Below are 18628 nucleotides of genomic sequence, written 5' to 3' on the forward strand. Positions count from 1 at the left end.
GTGGCTCACTGCCTACTGTTAACACCATATATGATTCTACCCCATTAGATGCTCATTCTGCATCTCTGCAAATAGCAGGTAAAGGTAGGCCTCTGAATTGATGTCTTGTCGGACCCTGAAGGTTAATGCCAATGCACAATCTTCCTAGATGTTCATGGGGCCCTATGTCAGGGCCGGATGAAGGGCCACATGTGCCTGAGGCTGAAATTGCTTTATGGGCCTATACTGAAAAGGGGAGGAGCTGAGACCAGTGCGGTTTGGGTGTGGTCAGTGCTGTGTGGGTGTGGTCAGTTCGGTATGGGTCTGTGCTGTGTGAGTGAGGTCATTGCAGTATGGGTGTGACCAGTGCAGTGTGAGTGTGACCAGGGCAGCCGAGAAGTATGCCGGGCCATGGTAAAATTTTGGGGGCGTGTCCTAATTGTGGGAGGTGCGGCCACTTCCTGCAATTAGGCCACGCCTCCAAAATGGTTAGGGGGGTGAGACCTCTAGAGTCGAGGAGGGGGGTTATTGCCCCCCCCCCTCAGCAGCAGCACGGGGGGGGGGGGGGGGGGGGGGTGTTATTGTTCCCCCCTCAGCAGCAGCACACTTACAGCATGTGCTGTGCTGACAGCAGGCTCAACATGAGCTATCACGCGGTCAGTGAGCAGCACACGCTGTAGGTCTGTGCTACTGCTGCCCGGGATGGACAGAGGGGGAAGGGGGGGGACAGAGGTTGGTCGGACCAGGGCCCCCCCCAGCAAGCTCAGGCCCGGGTAATTATAACCCGACCCCCCCCCCCCCTCTCGGCGACCCTGCATGTGTGACCAGTGCTGTGTGAGTGTGGTCAGTGTGGTATGGGTGTGGTCAGTGCGGTATGGGTGTGGTCAGTGTGGTATGGGTGTGGCTAGTGCTGTCTTATAAAATACATAAAAATAGAAGAGTTTTGTGAGAGAACTAGAAATAGAAGTTTAATACCTGTGACGTGTGGCCAGTTACCATCTTACCATCATGTCTATATGTGTGTAGAGGCATAGAGCTGTACTACCTCATTGTTCATCTGGCCCTGCTAATTTGATATTAAATAATTATCTCTGTGATTGCAGCTTATAAAGGGAAACTGGCTCAGACCTCTTCGTTTTCCTCATGCACCCTCTAACTGTACAAACACCTTGGCTAAGGACGTGAATCGGATTTTGTTTCTGTGCAGGGTAAATACTGGCTGATAAATGTTCAGATGCAGTATTTTAGTTTTGCATCTTACACCTTTTTCTGAGTGTTGCAGGTTCTAGAGCAGTGTATGAGGGCAGAGGACACCCGCTCCCGGCCTCCACTCTGTAAGGACACATTGCCAGCTCCAACTGAAATACGCTGCCATTGGCGATCCCCGCCGCTGCCTGGTCTTCTGGATCTGTGACCTGGAACATGCGCAGAGCCCGGAGATGCTAGTGGGCGCAGGGTTTTTACTGCATTTTTTTCTTTAGTACATCCCGTCCTTAGTATGTATGGATCACATTTTCTGGAGTCCTTTCTTCCGGGAGCACATTGTTTTAGCGGAACAATTTAGCGCTATCCAAGTCTGTGGCCAACAACCCACACAGATCCATACTTACAGGGTTCATGTACCATGTGTGAACAGCTTAAGGGGCCCCATTCTTAATCTGGCCCTGACTAGCAGTGCATGTTTTCCAGGTATCCTCACAGAATCACAAGTGGAACAGTTAGCGAATTTTAAGAAATTGTGTCAAGTCAGTAATGGCTACACCTGTGCTTAAACCAGGCTATGTGGAAAACACGCCGTGTCAGTGTGTCCCCAGGACTGGGTATGAGAAGCACTGGACTACGCTACTATGGAGCCCAGTAATACAGCAGCCTCCTGTGTGTCTGTCTGTACAGCACATACATGAGGCTCTAGAAGTGATGTCTCTTCATATTAGGCCTACACCTCTGCAAGAGAACTCTGGGTCTGGGGGCAGATGCAGGCAGGACAATGACGTGTAATGGGGCTGCCCACATCTATGATGGCAAACCTGGTATTTAGGGTCTATAAGCCAAGATGCATAAGGCAGGGCATAGAAAGTTACTGGGGGTGATGCTGTTATATTGTACAGAAATGTAACAGCCACAGGAACAAGACAAGCCATGGCCGCTGAGTTACTTACTGTTTGTCACCTAAGGGTGATCCAGAACGGTAGGCGAGTTGTGTCCCCAATGCCTCACTGAGGCACCAGGTAGGAGGTGTCACTTTCCTCCCATGTGGAAGCCGACTATGGAGCCCATGTATCATTTATTATTATTCCCTAAGGACACCTATTATTGTGGGTTAACTGCATATATTTAGCATCACCCCATGTATGACGCAGGGATCGCAAAACATATCTCTGCTGTGGTCCTCCCACAGGCCAGGGTGTATGGAATTCCTTGGTTGTGTCCTAGATATTAGCAGTCTATAATCAGCACCCTAGCATTTCCCCGCCCCGTCACTGTGTCTCACTTACTAGCTGCTAATGATGCATTACCTTGTATGGCCACAAGATGCCGCCAGAGTGTTGGTTACAGCAGTGATGCCAATTGACTGTCCCTCTGCAACAAGATAGGGCTACTTGAGTAAATGAGCAGTGTACCCCAACAGCACAGAGTATATCAGGAGATAAGTGATATGTCAGCGAGGACAAGGCAGTGAGGACATGTGACAGGGACAGTGACTTGGTGTACAGATTCAGAGACTCCACCACACACAAGTATACTTACCTGACCCCTGTCGGGATACCCTGTGTCAGGATGCCGGTGTTGGTATTCTGATCGCTGGTCATCCGTATCGCGATGTTACTAAAAGCTTCCTTGTTACTGGTCCCCTAATACTCAGCACAGACTGAACACAACAGGCAGAGACTGTGGTCGTTTCACCGTTTTATTAGAAGATAAGGCAGGCCCGGCGGGCAGATTTGGCAATGCTGCGATTAGTCCCTGTGTAAGTAACATTATATGGCTTCTACATGGCAGGTCAACTTTGGACCAGGAGGTCCCATTAGATTTGTTCCCTTATTCAAAACTAGGTCACTGAGGAGAAATACAGATTGTGTCCCTGACTGGGAATAATACAGGTCTGTAAACGAGATAATAAAGATTGTGCTAAGAACATCCCCAGCGCACCCAATGTCACATGCACAAGAGGCGAACAGGAAGTGACATCATCAGACGCCATAAGCTGATCCGTCAGCGTCATCCAGCGCCTCACAGCCAGGAATGCTGGGAACGTGTAAACAGTTGGACTGAGTTTATATTTTCCCTGGGATTGGAATGTATCAGAAGCGGGGCATTTCCAGTTACAGGGGAGAGAGGTGAGGGGCGAGCGGGCAGCTGGGAGCACGGAAGGTCACGTCTAATCCTGAAAGAGACAAAACACAGACTTGTGAGGAGAGCAGACAGTGTCTGTGTACACGGCTGGCTATGTACACGTGTCAGGCATACATGTGTGTTCCTATGATCATGTGAATATGGTGTGATGTACGTGTAACAGATCCAGCGTAATCAGAACTGAAGCAACGGACTGGGATCGTGAAAATTCAACCAGGAGATTATTACTATTAACATTCATTACAAAAGTCCATTATACACCATTCTAAGACTGCATTGAGAATGCAGAGAGCCCAGGACCACTGGAGACTGGTGCGTCCTTACTCTTACAAATATGGTTGCATGCTCCAAACATGACCTACTCCTCTGTGGGTGCCATAACAGAGTGGGGCTGTGCGAGAGATGGCTGGAAAACTAAGAGGACCTCCTAAGGAAAAGATGTGAAACCTTTGGCCCTCAGGCTGTTGTTGAACTACACATCCCAGCATGCCCTGCAACAGTTTTAGCATGTCCAAATAGCAAAGCTGTAGCAGGGCATGCTGGGATGCGTAGTTCAACAACAGCTTTAGGGCCAAGTTTCGGCCATATAAAAAGGTCATGCAATTTTTTGGTCATGTCCAAATTTGCTAAAGGAGATAATGAATTAAGGCAAGTGGTGAGCAGTACGGATTTCTTGGATAAGTCCCTCACTGTATGGTGTATGTATTTTGTCCCTGTGTATCCTCCCACAATCCCAAAACATCTTGTGCAATTCACTCACCCACTCATCCTCATCTACCCCTTCAAAGGCGTCCTGGGGCAGAGGGTCATCCCGGTTCCCCAGTTTTGCCACCATGGCATTCAGCAGCTGAGGAAATAAGAGAGAACTGTCGGCTCTATGCATTTATGGGCACATGCTCTCTCATGAGTATTGGTATAACGATTACATTTTAATTATAATGTGCCACAAGTAGTTGGCTGCGCCTTACATAGGGCACATAGAGCACAGGTAACAGCAGCACAATTCTCACAATACAGCTGGGATGTCGGGAAGCAGAGAAGATGTCCGCGTACTACCAGGGGCGGCTTGTCAGAACCTGCCCTTAGCAAGACTGTGAAGAGCTGCAGGTATAGACTGCAGTGTAGTAGAAGAGGGCTAAGAGAACAGGAGGTAAGAGGGCCCTGCTCCAAGGAGCTTACAATCTAGAGGTGGGGGAGACAGACAGGTGACATGAAGTGCAGGCCAGGAGGCCTGATGTCCGGAAATGAGCAGGGTAGGGATGGCCAAGGCATGAGGCTGGGGATAGGAAGACTGGCCTTGGTACTAGGTTATGCGGAAGGGTACGCTTGATCTAGTGATGGGGAAAGAGCAGGAAAAATTTTGGAAATGTGCTTGGGATGCCATGACCAGGGTAGAGGGGAGGTGACCGGAGAGGGCACGAGGGAGTGTGTAGGGAGATGAGGTTGGAGATGTAGGGAGCATTGGAGTTAGAGAGGGCCGTGTATGTGAGGGTGCGGAGTATGAAGAGGATTCTGTGGGGGAATGGGAGTCGGTGCAGATTTTGGTGAAGGGGCTAGGCAGCAGTGGAGCGGTGGAAGATGAGTCTGGCCGCAGAGTTGAGAACTGACTGGAGGTGGAGAGTGCTGGTAGTGCAGGCAGCCAGTGAGATGGATAATGATATTTATGTCTTACCTGTTAAATATCTTTCTTCGAGGACGTCAGGGGCCACAGGGATAACATTGGGTCTAGGAGTGACGTCACGACCAATCCAGCACCAGAAAGGTTAAACTTCTGGGCTGCTCAGAGACAGCCCCTGGGCTCTCACCTCCTATACCCCGCCTCCCAGGCTAGTCAGTTTTTTTCCCAAGCCAGGCAGGAGACAAGATAGAAGGAAGAGAAACCCATACAGAAACACACTCAACAAATATATGTGTATGTGTGGTTGCTCAATAGAGAAACCATAACTTGTAACAAGTGTAAACACCCTCAACCGAGGAAATTTTAACTAAGTTGACTCAACGGAGTAACTCTTAATGTTAATATCATGAAGTAGGCGCGCCAGGGAGGGATCCCTGTGGCCCCTGACGTCCTCGAAGAAAGATATTTAACAGGTAAGACATAAATATCATTTTCTTCAGCGGTAGACGTCAGGGGCCCCAGGGATAACATTGGGATGTCCTAAAGCAGCCACCTATGGGTGGGGGCGCGCCTGGGCCGCAGCCAATACACTCCGGCCGAATGCCGAGTCTTGTGAGGTAAACGTATCAAACGCATAGAAGCGTAAGAATGTATGAGGAGACGACCACGTCGCCGCCTTGCAAAGTTGCTCTGCTGTCGCACCACCCCTAACAGCCCAAGACGCACCCACAGATCTCGTGGAATGAGCCCGGACGCCCGTTGGAACCGGAAGGGCGGCACCCAAGTAAGCTTGTTTGATGACAGACCTTAGCCACCGGGCAATGGTCTGCTTCGTAGCAGGCCAACCTCTTTTCTGAAATCCATAGAGGACAAAGAGAGAGTTAGATTTCCTAAGTGCTTTAGTACGGCGCACATAGATACGTAACGCTCGCACTACATCTAGGAATCGCTGTTCAGGAGATGCCTCCGGCCCCCGAAAGGCTGGGACCACCATCTCCTGATTAACGTGAAATTTGGACACCACCTTGGGAAGGTGTGAAGGGACTGTTCGAAGGACCGCCCTGTCAGGGTGGAAAACCAGAAGAGGAGACTGACAGGACAGAGCCGATAAATCTGAAACCCTCCTGGCCGAAGCAATGGCCAGCAGAAAAACAGTTTTCCATGTAAGCCAAGATAGATCCACTGATCGCAATGGTTCAAAAGGGGGACCCTGTAGAGCAGGGGTGGCCAAAAGGTCGATCGCGATCTACCTGTCGATCGCGGAGGTCCCGCGGGTAGATCGCGATCAAGTTCCCTGCACACACATAGCCGCTGAAGCCTCTGATAGAACAGAGGCTTCAGCGTTCCCAGAAATGCAGTGCGCGGGTGCACAATGTGATGTCACCCGCGCACTGTCTGCAAGTGAAATGCAGGAAGCAGCGCTGCTTGAGCCGACTGGAAGGCTCAGCTTCAAAGGCTCAGCGGCAGTAGGACAGAGCTGGGAGCACGGTACGCAGCAGGGACAGGAGTGCCACTGTGCTTAATATGCTGGGAGGGGACGGCGGCCGCACCAATGATCGGGATCCTCCCTGCTTCTGTAGTGTGGTCCCGCGGACAGCAGTGCATTATCTCCGGCTCCCCTCACGAGTCCAGGCTCCACGGACAGTCTGGCTCTGTCTGGCAGGTGGAAGCCACTAAGAAAAAGTAGGGGGATATATATATATATATATATATATATATATATATATATATTTTACTTGTTTGGTATATTTCTATGTGTTCTGCTAATTGTTTTGTAATATGTGTTTTTTTATAGAAGGATTTTGCATATATATATATATATATATATATATATATATATATATATATATATATATATATATATATATATAAAAACTATAGATAATTTTGATAAATGAATAATCTCTGATATATTGCAAAGATTTCCTTAGCTACTCTATATTTATTGGGGGTTATGCTGGTTGATTCGCAAGACTGCGAATTTGCAGCCTTGCGAGTCTACCTAACCCCGCCTTGCGAATGGTGGTATACCAGCCCACTGTCTGCAAGGTGTGTTCCTTTGCACAGCATGCAAATGGATGTTTCGCATGTCAGTGTGAACCTCCCGCATCTTTAGATGGTCACCGACCATCAACAGATGTGGAAGGTGCACGCATATGTAAGGTTGCCCTGAGAAACTTTAAATATGCGTGTACGCTCGGGGGGAAGTGGGCGGGCAGCTGACATCTGGTGATGTCAACTGCCCGCCCCCCGCACCTTCGGCCCATTAGCCCATATGCTAATGCTCCCCCCCGCCACCCAACACAGGCAGAAACTGAGATGAACTTTTGTAAACAGAGCCCTTCCCCCTCCCACTGCATAAAAGAATTTTGCGTCACTCCGTGTTGCATACCGTGAATTTCGGGCACATTCCCTGTGTCAGTATGTGAATTTCGGGCTCATTCCCTGTGTCAGTATGTGAATTTCGGGCACATTCCCTGTGTCAGTATGTGAATTTCGGGCACATTCCCTGTGTCAGTATGTGAATTTCGGGCACATTCCCTGTGTCAGTATGTGAATTTCGGGCACATTCCCTGTGTCAGTATGTGAATTTCGGGCACATTCCCTGTGTCAGTATGTGAATTTCGGGCACATTCCCTGTGTCAGTATGTGAATTTCGGGCACATTCCCTGTGTCAGTTTGTGAATTTCGGGCACATTCCCTGTGTGTCAGTATGTGAATTTCGGGCACATTCCCTGTGTCAGTATGTGAATTTCGGGCACATTCCCTGTGTGTCAGTATGTGAATTTCGGGCACATTCCCTGTGTGTCAGTATGTGAATTTCGGGCACATTCCCTGTGTGTCAGTATGTGAATTTCGGGCACATTCCCTGTGTCAGTATGTGAATTTCGGGCACATTCCCTGTGTCAGTATGTGAATTTCGGGCACATTCCCTGTGTCAGTATGTGAATTTCGGGCACATTCCCTGTGTGTCAGTATGTGAATTTCGGGCACATTCCCTGTGTGTCAGTATGTGAATTTCGGGCACATTCCCTGTGTGTCAGTATGTGAATTTCGGGCACATTCCCTGTGTCAGTATGTGAATTTCGGGCACATTCCCTGTGTCAGTATGTGAATTTCGGGCACATTCCCTGTGTCAGAATGTGAATTTTAGCTCATCATGTGTGGCATTACTGTAATGTGAAGTTTATCTCATTCCGTGTTGCATAATGTGTAAGGGAGGTATTGCATGTGGAGTGGTATATTTTACACACGGGCAGATGTCGGTGGATCCCCGGTTAGTAAGTGTACAAAAAGTAGATCCCGGGTTGTAAAAGTCCGGCCACCCCTGCTGTAGAGCCTTAAGAACCAGAGAAAGATCCCATGGAGCAACCGGTGGGACAAACGGAGGTTGAATTCGCAAAACCCCCTGCAAGAAAGTGCGGATGTCCTGCAACAACGCCAGCCTCCTTCGAAATAGAATAGACAAGGCCGATACCTGTACCTTTAGTGATGACAGTCTAAGGCCGGCCTCTAAACCCTTTTGCAGAAAGGACAGAATTCGAGACAACCGATAGGTTTTTGGGTTAAACTGGCGTGAGCTACACCAGGCGAAGTAAGCTCGCCAGATGCGATGATAAGCACCGGCCGAAGAAGGCCTACGAGCTCTGAGCATAGTCGAAATCACCCGTGAATTAAAGCCTTTAGCTTTTAACAAGGCGGTCTCAACAGCCACCCCGTTAAAGATAACCGCTGCAGATCGGGATGGAGGCACGGCCCTTGCGATAGCAGATCCGGCCACAGAGGTAGCCGGATTGGAGGGGCCACTGACAGGGCCTGCAGATCTGAGAACCAGATCCTCCGAGGCCAATGAGGGGCCACCAAGATCATCGTGCCCCCTTCTGCCTTCAATTTGCGAAGAACTCGGAGAAGGAGTGAAAATGGGGGAAAGGCATACATGAGAGCGAACGGCCACTGGGCTGACAGAGCGTCTACCATGCAAGCGTTCGGATCTCGAGACCTGGAACCGTACAGGGTGACCTGGTGATTGTGGCGAGATGCCATCAGATCCACCTCCGGTCTGCCCCACCGGTCTACCAACATCTGAAATGCTTTCGGATGTAGGGTCCATTCTCCGGCATCCAGAGTCTGCCGACTCAAGAAGTCCGCCTCCCAATTGAGAAGTCCCGGGATGAAGATTGCCGATAATGCCGGGATCTTGTTCTCCGCCCACTGGAAGATACAAGAGGCCTCCGCCATAGCTGCTCGACTCCGAGTGCCACCCTGGTGGTTGATATAAGCCACCGTCGTCGCATTGTCCGACTGTACCTGCACCGGGTGACCTTGAAGCCAAGGCTCTGCCTGGCGGAGAGCTAGTAAGACAGCTCTTAGTTCGAGAGTGTTGATGGATAGCAAGGATTCCTGTGGAGTCCAAAGCCCCTGAAAGGATTTCTGACATGTGACTGCTCCCCAACCACGAAGACTGGCATCCGTGGTGAGGAGAGTCCACTTTTGGATCCAAAAAGGCCTCCCTTCCATGAGGTTCTGATCTAGAAGCCACCATGACAGGGAACTCCGAGCTGCCGGTGATAAGACAATCAGGTGTGACCTTATGTTGGAGTATGACCCCGACCAATTCCTCAGAATTTCCCGTTGTAATGGTCGAGAGTGGAACTGAGCGTACTCCGCCATGTCGAAGGTCGAGACCATGGAGCCCAGCACCCTCATGCAGGCATGTATTGAGACACACCTGAGTGAGAGAAGATGTTGAACTCTGGATTGCAGGGCCTTGCGGCGTATCTCCGGCAAGTAAATCCGCTGATTTACTGTGTCCAACAGGGCCCCTAGGTGAATCATAGATTGAGTAGGGACTATGGATGACTTTGGCCAATTGATTATCCAGCCGTGGCGTTCCAGGACTGCCACGACCTTGGTCAAGTGTGCCTGGAGAACCTGGGGCGACTGAGCCAGGATCAACAGATCGTCCAGGTATGGGAGAATCCGAACACCCTGGTGGCGAAGAGCACTGCACATCACTGCCATGACCTTCGTAAATACGCGGGGAGCTGTGGCCAGGCCGAAAGGTAGTGCCTGAAATTGAAAGTGACGGTCCTGCAGCGCAAACCTGAGGAACCGCCAGTGTTCTTGTTTGATGGGTACATGTAGATACGCATCTTGTATATCGAGGGATGCCATGTAGTCCCCTGGTTGCAATGCCAGAACAATGGACCGCAAGGTCTCCATTTTGAACTTCGGGACCCGAAGGAATTTGTTTAGTCTTTTTAGATTTAAAATGGGACGGAAGGTCCCATTGGGCTTCCGTACCAAGAAAAGACTGGCGTAGAAACCTGTGCCTTGTTGCGACACTGGAACGGGAGCAATGACACCTGCTGAAAGTAGTTTTTGTATGGCCTGTTCCAGGGCTACGCGCTTTTCCAAGTCTTTGGGAGAACTTGTTGAAAAGAACGAGCTTGGTGGTCGACGGCGAAAGGTTATAGAATAGCCTTTGAAGACTAAGTCTCGAACCCAAGCGTCTGTCGTGGACTCCAGCCACATGTGTGAAAACCGAAGCAGGCGACCCCCCACCCTGGGATCCCCCAGGTGGAGCGCCGGCCCATCATGCCGAGGGCTTAACCTCGGGTTTATGTTCAGCACGTCTAGTGGGCCAGGGACGTTTTCCTCTGGCCCTAGAGGGCTTTGCGGGTTGGGCCTGAGTCTTTGTGAACGACTGTCCCCTACCCCTGCCCTGGAAACGAAAGGACTGGAACGCCGGTCGAGGACGTGGAGCAGGAGTGGATGGCAGGAAAGCCGCCTTTGAGGCAGCCACCGTGGCCACGATTTTGTCCAGCTCTGATCCAAACAATAGAGAACCCGCAAAGGGTAATGCCTCTAGAGTTTGTTTGGACTCAGTATCCGCTTTCCAAGAGCGAAGCCACAGGGATCGTCGTGCCGCCACTGCCGAGGCAGATGCTCTTGAAGTAAGAGTGGCTGCATCTAATGCAGCCTCTCCCAAATATAGTGCAGCCTGATGCATGATGTCAAGAATAGGAAACATGTCATCTACACTATCTCCCTCAGTAATAATATTAGTGAGGAGAGAAATCCATTTTACCATGGCCTTTGCCACCCAGGCAGATGCCAGGGTAGGTCGTGCAACCGCCCCAGTTGTTGTAAAAATCAGCTTAAGAAAGTTCTCTAACTTTCTGTCAGCGGCATCTTTAAGAGAGGCGGTTGGAATGGGCAAAGTATTGGAACGCACAATCTTAGCGATATGTGCATCCACCTTGGGAGGAGTCTCCCAGCGAACTCTATCCTCTGGAGGGAGCGGGTACAGGGAATTAAACCGCTTAGGGAGCGGAAACTTCCTATTTGGTAACACCCAGGCCTCCCCAAGGACATCCTCTAGCTCCGAAGAGTTAGGGAACACTGTCCGCGTCTGCTTGTGACGCTTAAAAGATGGGCCCCCAGACTGTACGGGTTCAGAGACCTCCTGTAAATGTAACACGTCTCTAACCGCAATTACCAGGGCTTCTACATCGACTTTTGCTGTTATGTCGCCCCTAGAGGTGTCGTCAGCATCTGCGTCGACTGTGTCGTCAACCAGCTGATCCTCCTCCTCATCAGTATCTACATCCGTATCCTGATGGGTGAGGGTAGAAGGAATCTCCCCACCCCGGGGCTTACGGGATTTACCCTTTAAAGAGGCACGGATGCCCTGAACTGAGTCTGCCAAAGCACGCGCCCATGCTGGCTCCTCGGGGGGGGCACATGGCCGAGACACGGACGGTCCCGGCTGCAGGGATGGTGCAGCAGAGAGCTTGTCTATTAACTGCGACATGACCTGGGTAAGCTGGGCCCAAGCAGGTTCCCGCGGGGGAGCTGCCACAGGGGGCTGCGCATGTGTTTTTATACATTGTAGGCATAACCCCTCTACAAGCTGGGGTACGCCCGCTCTGCAACGCGTGCAGGACACCAATATAGGCGCCCATGTGTCGTCACCGCTTTCCTCTGACATTGTACAAGAGGCAGCTGACTGTAACAATTAACACAATATACTTTCTGACAGGCAGTGATAGTGTTAAGACAATATGAGACACAGCACACAAACAGAGCATACAATGCAAAATAAAAAACCTGGCACTGAGCTCCGCAAAGCACTAAGGCCGGCAGGAGCATAAATTACTGTAACCTGGTATCCTTGAAGGAGAGGTACAGGGGGGATTTGCCCAGATGGCCCGGCCGTGAAGAGATGGAACTCCAGACTGGCAGAAAGCTCTCTGTGTCCTTCCAACACGTGCAGCAGGCAGGCAGGAAGAGATCAGGGCTGGAAACCCCGTGGGTACATCCTAGCTCCTGTCTCCGGGGGAGGGGCTGTGTGAGGAGAGGCTCCCTCCCCCTGCTAGCAAATGGCCACTGGGAATATATGACTCATGTGGCGCCGGTAAAATGGCGGGGATCCGGTGCTTGCCGGGCGGCCCCGCGTACCGACGCCACTGCCCACACTCAACATCTCCCTGGTGGTCCAGCGGGACAGAGCGCTCAACACTTTTCAAAAGGCGGCGGTTCTGCCGCTTGCTAGTGCAGCCCGGCGATCCCCCTTCGCCGGGCTGCTCAGCTGCCATTAACCATGCGCGCGCGCGCTCCCAGCGGGGAGCGCGTTACCTGTAAGCGGCTCACCGCTGTCGTCCCGGTCCCCGTTGCGGCTGTGCTCTCCAGTGCTCTAGAGCCAGCCGAACACCTCCGCTTGTGGAAACCACGTGGGTGGTGTTGGGCTGCCGGGTCCCGGGTGATGGAGCGCAGTGCAGGTGTCTAACAGACCCCCGGCGCTGCTGCTCTGTCACTGACTCCGGTCAGTGTAAAAATAAGAATAAAAAAAAAAAAATTAAAAGTTTTATGCTGCTATTATAGCAGCACCTTTCTAATGCGTGTTGGCTCCTGCCAGCACGATAAAAACTGACTAGCCTGGGAGGCGGGGTATAGGAGGTGAGAGCCCAGGGGCTGTCTCTGAGCAGCCCAGAAGTTTAACCTTTCTGGTGCTGGATTGGTCGTGACGTCACTCCTAGACCCAATGTTATCCCTGGGGCCCCTGACGTCTACCGCTGAAGAAAATATGTATACACGCACTTGAGCCAGAGATTAGATGTGAGAGGGCGATGGAGAGGGAGAAGTCAAGAGTGACATCCAGGCAGCAGAGCCGGGGACTGGAGGAGATGGGGCTGGGGTGGTGTGTGTGTGTGTGTAGGTATAGTTACATGTCATTGGCATAGAGGTGGAATTGAAGGCCAAAGGTGCACCCAGGGAAGAGGTGTACAGAGAGAAGAGCATGGCGCCTAGGACAGAACCCTGGGGGACACCGTATAATATAATATGGCTGCCCCCACTTAGACAACGGTTACACGTCTACTAGTATTCGCTAACAAGGTCTCCACTGCGGAGATATTGCTGTGAGAGACAGATGATTGAGAAATCTGACCTCCTCTTTCTTCTGCTCGTCCGTCTTCTGCTGGATGTACACGGAAGAGGGGACCTTCTTGGTTGGTGCCTCTTTTGGAGCTTGGCTGACTGTAGAGAGAGGAGGACTATGGGTAATATTTGTCCGCAAATAGGGTTTGATGCAGCGGAGAATGGAGTGTGTTCATGGGCTCAGCATGTCTCATGGGCTCAGCATGTCTGACGGACACAGCAATGCTCCGCACGGAGTGGGGGGGGGGGGTTTACCTGGAATCATGCCCTCAGGACAGAGGCTGATGCTGCGCTGTTGCTGGTCTTTACCACTGAGCCACTCCTCTGATGACAAGGCTGGCTCCCATGTCACACGCAACGCTGGGAACACGTCCTCTTGAAAGAACTCTTTCTACATGGAAGAGACAATGTAACCATGGTACACGGACTAAGCCAGCAAGGTGTTTTAGTTAGTCTTACAGCGACTTATGGAGCCGCGGAGACAATACCCACCTTCACGCGTGGCACACGGAAAGCCACGGGCTCCAGCGAGCTGGCAGAGAGACGTATGGCGCGGAGAACCTCCACCTCCCGCACAGCGCACTCCGATTTCCGCAGGTACTGGTAGCCCTGCAGTAACCAAATCAAACTTCCGTCATTCATTATACACTGACATATGTAGCCCACAGGTTCTCAAAGTCGGTCCTCGGGACCCCACACGGCGCATGTTATGCAGGTCACCTCACAGAATCAAGTGAAAGAATTAGCTCCACCTGTGGATCTTTTAATATGTGTCAGTAAGTAATGAGTGCACCTGTCAGGTGACCTGAAAAATGTGAACTGTGTGGGGTCCTGAGGACCGAGTTTGAGAACCACTGATCTAACCGAGCACAGAAATACCATTAGTACACTATGTAGGCAAACATTTTCTGTACAACCAGCCCCACAGAATAACGCCACCACCATAAAGCGTAACCAGATCTACTGTACGCTCCGGCAGCAGACGTTCTCCTGGCAACCGCCACACCCAAACACGTCCATCTGATCTGAGAAGTCTAATGCTGTGTACACACGGTCCGATTTCCTTTCCGATGTTGACGATATAGTCAACATCGGATCGGCATCGGATGCAGATCGCAAGGGTTTTAACCCTTCCGATCCCGATGCGCGTTCAGGTATCGGAAGCCAGAAAGTCTTGGCTGCCTTGTCTATATAGTGCAGATCTGCACTATATATTCAAGATAGGATGCAAATCGGATGTGCCTTAAGATCCTATCCACGATCCTTCTGATCAGATCGTGAATAGGATCTTAAGGCACATCTAACGTGTGTACACACCATTACACCTTCACAAACTCGCATCTTAGTGGATAACCCTTAGTACGGGACCAACAGGTATTATGCGGAATGCTTTTGTTGGGCTCAGCTCTCAGGCAATATAAATAAGAAGCGGTGCGCGTGGCGGCGGGCACTCTCACCTTGTGCGGCTCATTGGACACGAAGCAGTTACACTCCAGGAAGTAGGGCGGCTCTGGTATCACCTCGTAGATGAACACCCTGCTGTCCCCCTGAGGAGAATAGAAGTCACATGACGAGGTCTCATTGTGCAGCCATTGTGGCACGGACTCAGACACACTTAATGCTGGTCCTATGATATAAGGAGCCAGAGACACCTTACAGAGGCAGGAGGAACACTGTGCCTCAGAAATGATGCTAGTTCCTTGTGAGGGCAGTCCCTTCCGTACAGATACAGGCCACAAAATGGCTGCCGGAATAACTTCCACAGAAAGCAGAGGCGCATTGACGCGGTTCTAAAGCAGGGTGGGTATCATTATGGAAAGACATTTTAGGCGAATATCCTAAAAAACAACAGTGGGTGGCTACAGGGGGGAGGGGGCGCTACTATTAATACAGAAACATACACCTCCGCTCACTAAATAGTACAAGTAGCAGGTTAATGATCCCAAACCATCACCTTCCCAGTGAGCAGTAGTAGCCCGGTGTCCGGGTCATAGTGCGGGATAAGTGTGGCAGGCGACACATCGATAGAGAGGGTGCTGACGGGAGAGCGGGACAAGTCCTCTGTGCTGTGCAGGGTCAGCTGACGTTCGCTGCGGCTGTGAGAGAGGACATTGTTATTGTTCTAGACTTCCTGGCCGATATGATGCGTATGCGTGGGGCTGTCACAGTTATCAGGGAGGCCTCTCACCTGTCAAATCCAGACACGAGCAGGTACTTGCCATCACACACCCAGAGGACGCGAGCTCCGCGGCCACCTTCAGGTCCAGCCCCTTCCTGTGAGTGGATGTAGAAGGAGAATCACCTGATATGTGCGATGAGGGCCATTGCGGTGCACAGGTAACAGCGCAGAAAAAGTTATGGAATGTGTAGAAAGAGACAGACACTTTGTGAAACGCAGGAGATAGTCCGTCACCCAACAAGGTCTGACCTGCTGCGGTTGGCTGGAGACCCGTGGCTCGTATATGCGAATGCGCTGATCTTTGCTACAGGTTGCCAAGTACTTTCCATCCAGACTCCATGCCAGGGAGAAGATCTGTAGAGGACAATACAGGTCACAGCATCTGACTGCTCTGCAGAAGCTCTATCACCCCTCTAAGGCAACTGAGCCCAACATGTCAATGATTGCCGCTTTAAAAAAACTGGAGATTTCCTACCAAATCTCTCACTTTCTGAATCGCTCATCCTGTTACATTTCACCCTTTAAGTTTTGTATTCATTAATTATCTTTTCTTTTTATCCATGTTCCCAGATACAAACAGGGCTAAATCTGACTTTAAAGCAAAGCAAAAAAAAAAAAAAACGCAGCAAGTTTTTGCATCTGGGCAGACCATGCTGCAATTCAAGGTGGGCAAATGCATGTATTATGTTTACATGCAGGGTAAATACTGGCGGCTTTTGCATGCAGCCCAGCTTTATATTTCTACTGCAGTTTAGATTTGAGCTATGACACGCCCCTCCTACATGTCCCTCCCCTGAGGAGTCTATTCTGCTCCACCCCCCCTGCAGTGCAGCATGGGGTTAAGAGACAGAACGTCACTACTTTTTTTTTTTTTGCTCTACTCCCAGTGACCATGGAATGATTTCTCTCCCTTAGGCTGCAGCCAAGTGGATGTGGCGCTGGGGAGGGAGGGTTGCGCAGGGGGTGTAAAAACTTGTGTTGTCTGCTGCGCCTGACCGACACTGTGGCTGATCATTAGAGTGCCTAGCTTTTCAATCAGGTTGCAATTTGGTACTGCATGCACAGATGGGGGCCCCACCATTACAGAAGCAGGGCCCCTGGTTGCTAATTATGTGGCCTGATGGCAGAGGTCTCCTTCTGAAATATTAAATGCCATGCTCTCTTCCTGTATAACTCCTCCCACCCAATTGCGATCAATTGCACAAATCAGCATTTATTCACATTTAACACATTTCTTTATGCCAGAAAGATTTAGTGAAGTGCACTGTATTGTTATAAATCATGTTACTATCACCGCTGCTGTATATTAGTTCTGACTGCAGTATCCCTGTGCTGTATAACCTTGCATTACATATAGCACCCTGTATGGTATAGGTTGGGGTCTGGAGGTGTCACCTGATCCTTGTGACCTTGCAGGGATAACACATCTTTCCCAGTCTTCAGGTTCCACACTCGCACGGTCATGTCATAGGAGGAAGAGGCGAGGATATCGGAGGCGCAGGGGTGGAAACGCAATGTGTATATCCGCTCGTTGTGAGCTGCAAAGTAATAAGGTGAGAAATACAGCTCTGACAAGGGTTACACCGGAGATATGCTGAGAAATAATCTGTCCATTTATAGGTGTAACCATGTCTCCTAACTAACTCACACTGAAGGGTGCAACCATGTCTCCTAACTAACTCACACTGAGGGGTGCAACCATCTCTCCTAGCTAACTCACACTGAGGGGTGCAACCATCTCTCCTAGCTAACTCACACTGAGGGGTGCAACCATCTCACCTAGCTAAATCACACTGAGGGGTGCAACCATGTCTCCTAACTAACTCACACTGAGGGGTGCAACCATCTCACCTAGCTAACTCACACTGAGGGGTGCAACCATCTCTCCTAGCTAACTCACACTGAGGGGTGCAACCATCTCTCCTAGATAACTCACACTGAGGGGTGCAACCATCTCACCTAGCTAACTCACACTGAGGGGTGTAACCATCTCTTCTAACTAACTCACACTGAGGGGAGTAACCATCTCACCTAGCTAACTCACACTGAGGGGTGTAACCATCTCTCCTAACTCACACTGAGGGGTGCAACCATCTCACCTAGCTAACTCACACTGAGGGGAGTAACCATCTCACCTAGCTAACTCACACTGAGGGGTGTAACCATCTCTCCTAACTCACACTGAGGGGTGCAACCATCTCACCTAGCTAACTCACACTGAGGGGTGTAACCATCTCTTCTAACTAACTCACACTGAGGGGAGTAACCATCTCACCTAGCTAACTCACACTGAGGGGTGTAACCATCTCTCCTAACTCATACTGAGGGGTGCAACCATCTCTCCTAACTAACTCACACTGAGGGGTGTAACCATCTCTCCTAACTCACACTGAGGGGTGTAACCATCTCTCCTAACTAACTCACACTGAGGGGTGCAACCATCTCACCTAGCTAACTCACACTGAGGGGTGCAACCATCTCTCCTAGCTAACTCACACTGAGGGGTGCAACCATCTTTCCTAGCTAACTCACACTGAGGGGTGTAACCATCTCTCCTAGCTAACTCACACTGAGGGGTGCAACCATCTCTCCTAACTAACTCACACTGAGGGGTGCAACCATATCTCCTAACTAACTCACACTGAGGGGTGCAACCATCTCTCCTAGCTAACTCACACTGAGGGGTGTAACCATCTCTCCTAACTAACTCACACTGAGGGGTGCAACCATATCTCCTAACTAACTCACACTGAGGGGTGCAACCATCTCTCCTAGCTAACTCACACTGAGGGGTGTAACCATCTCACCTAGCTAACTCACACTGAGGGGTGCAACCATCTCTCCTAGCTAACTCACACTGAGGGGTGCAACCATCTCTCCTAGATAACTCACACTGAGGGGTGCAACCATCTCACCTAGCTAACTCACACTGAGGGGTGTAACCATCTCTCCTAACTAACTCACACTGAGGGGTGCAACCATCTCTCCCAACTAACTCACACTGAGGGGTGCAACCATATCTCCTAACTAACTCACACTGAGGGGTGCAACCATCT

At 50.6% G+C, this 18628-nt stretch overlaps 1 protein-coding gene across 1 annotated transcript in view; it reads right to left on the reverse strand.

Annotated features, from left to right (window-relative positions):
• Positions 1–2874: 2874 nt before the first annotated feature.
• CORO7 (coronin 7) overlaps positions 2875–18628 on the reverse strand; it is a 98087-nt gene continuing 82333 nt past the window's right edge. Inside the window, exons 19-28 of the mRNA XM_083152673.1 lie at positions 16968–17110; positions 15822–15926; positions 15582–15667; positions 15348–15489; positions 14851–14940; positions 13886–14002; positions 13649–13784; positions 13404–13492; positions 4094–4180; positions 2875–3364 (exon numbers count right to left, since the gene is read on the reverse strand). Of these exons, the coding sequence (XP_083008799.1) occupies positions 3359–3364; positions 4094–4180; positions 13404–13492; positions 13649–13784; positions 13886–14002; positions 14851–14940; positions 15348–15489; positions 15582–15667; positions 15822–15926; positions 16968–17110 (1001 nt within the window). The 3' untranslated portion in view covers positions 2875–3358. The remainder of the gene's footprint in view (positions 3365–4093; positions 4181–13403; positions 13493–13648; positions 13785–13885; positions 14003–14850; positions 14941–15347; positions 15490–15581; positions 15668–15821; positions 15927–16967; positions 17111–18628) is intronic.

Source organism: Crinia signifera, chromosome 7 (genome assembly GCF_055691185.1).
Source record: "Crinia signifera chromosome 7, ASM5569118v1, whole genome shotgun sequence".
NCBI classification, from domain to species: domain Eukaryota; kingdom Metazoa; phylum Chordata; class Amphibia; order Anura; family Myobatrachidae; genus Crinia; species Crinia signifera.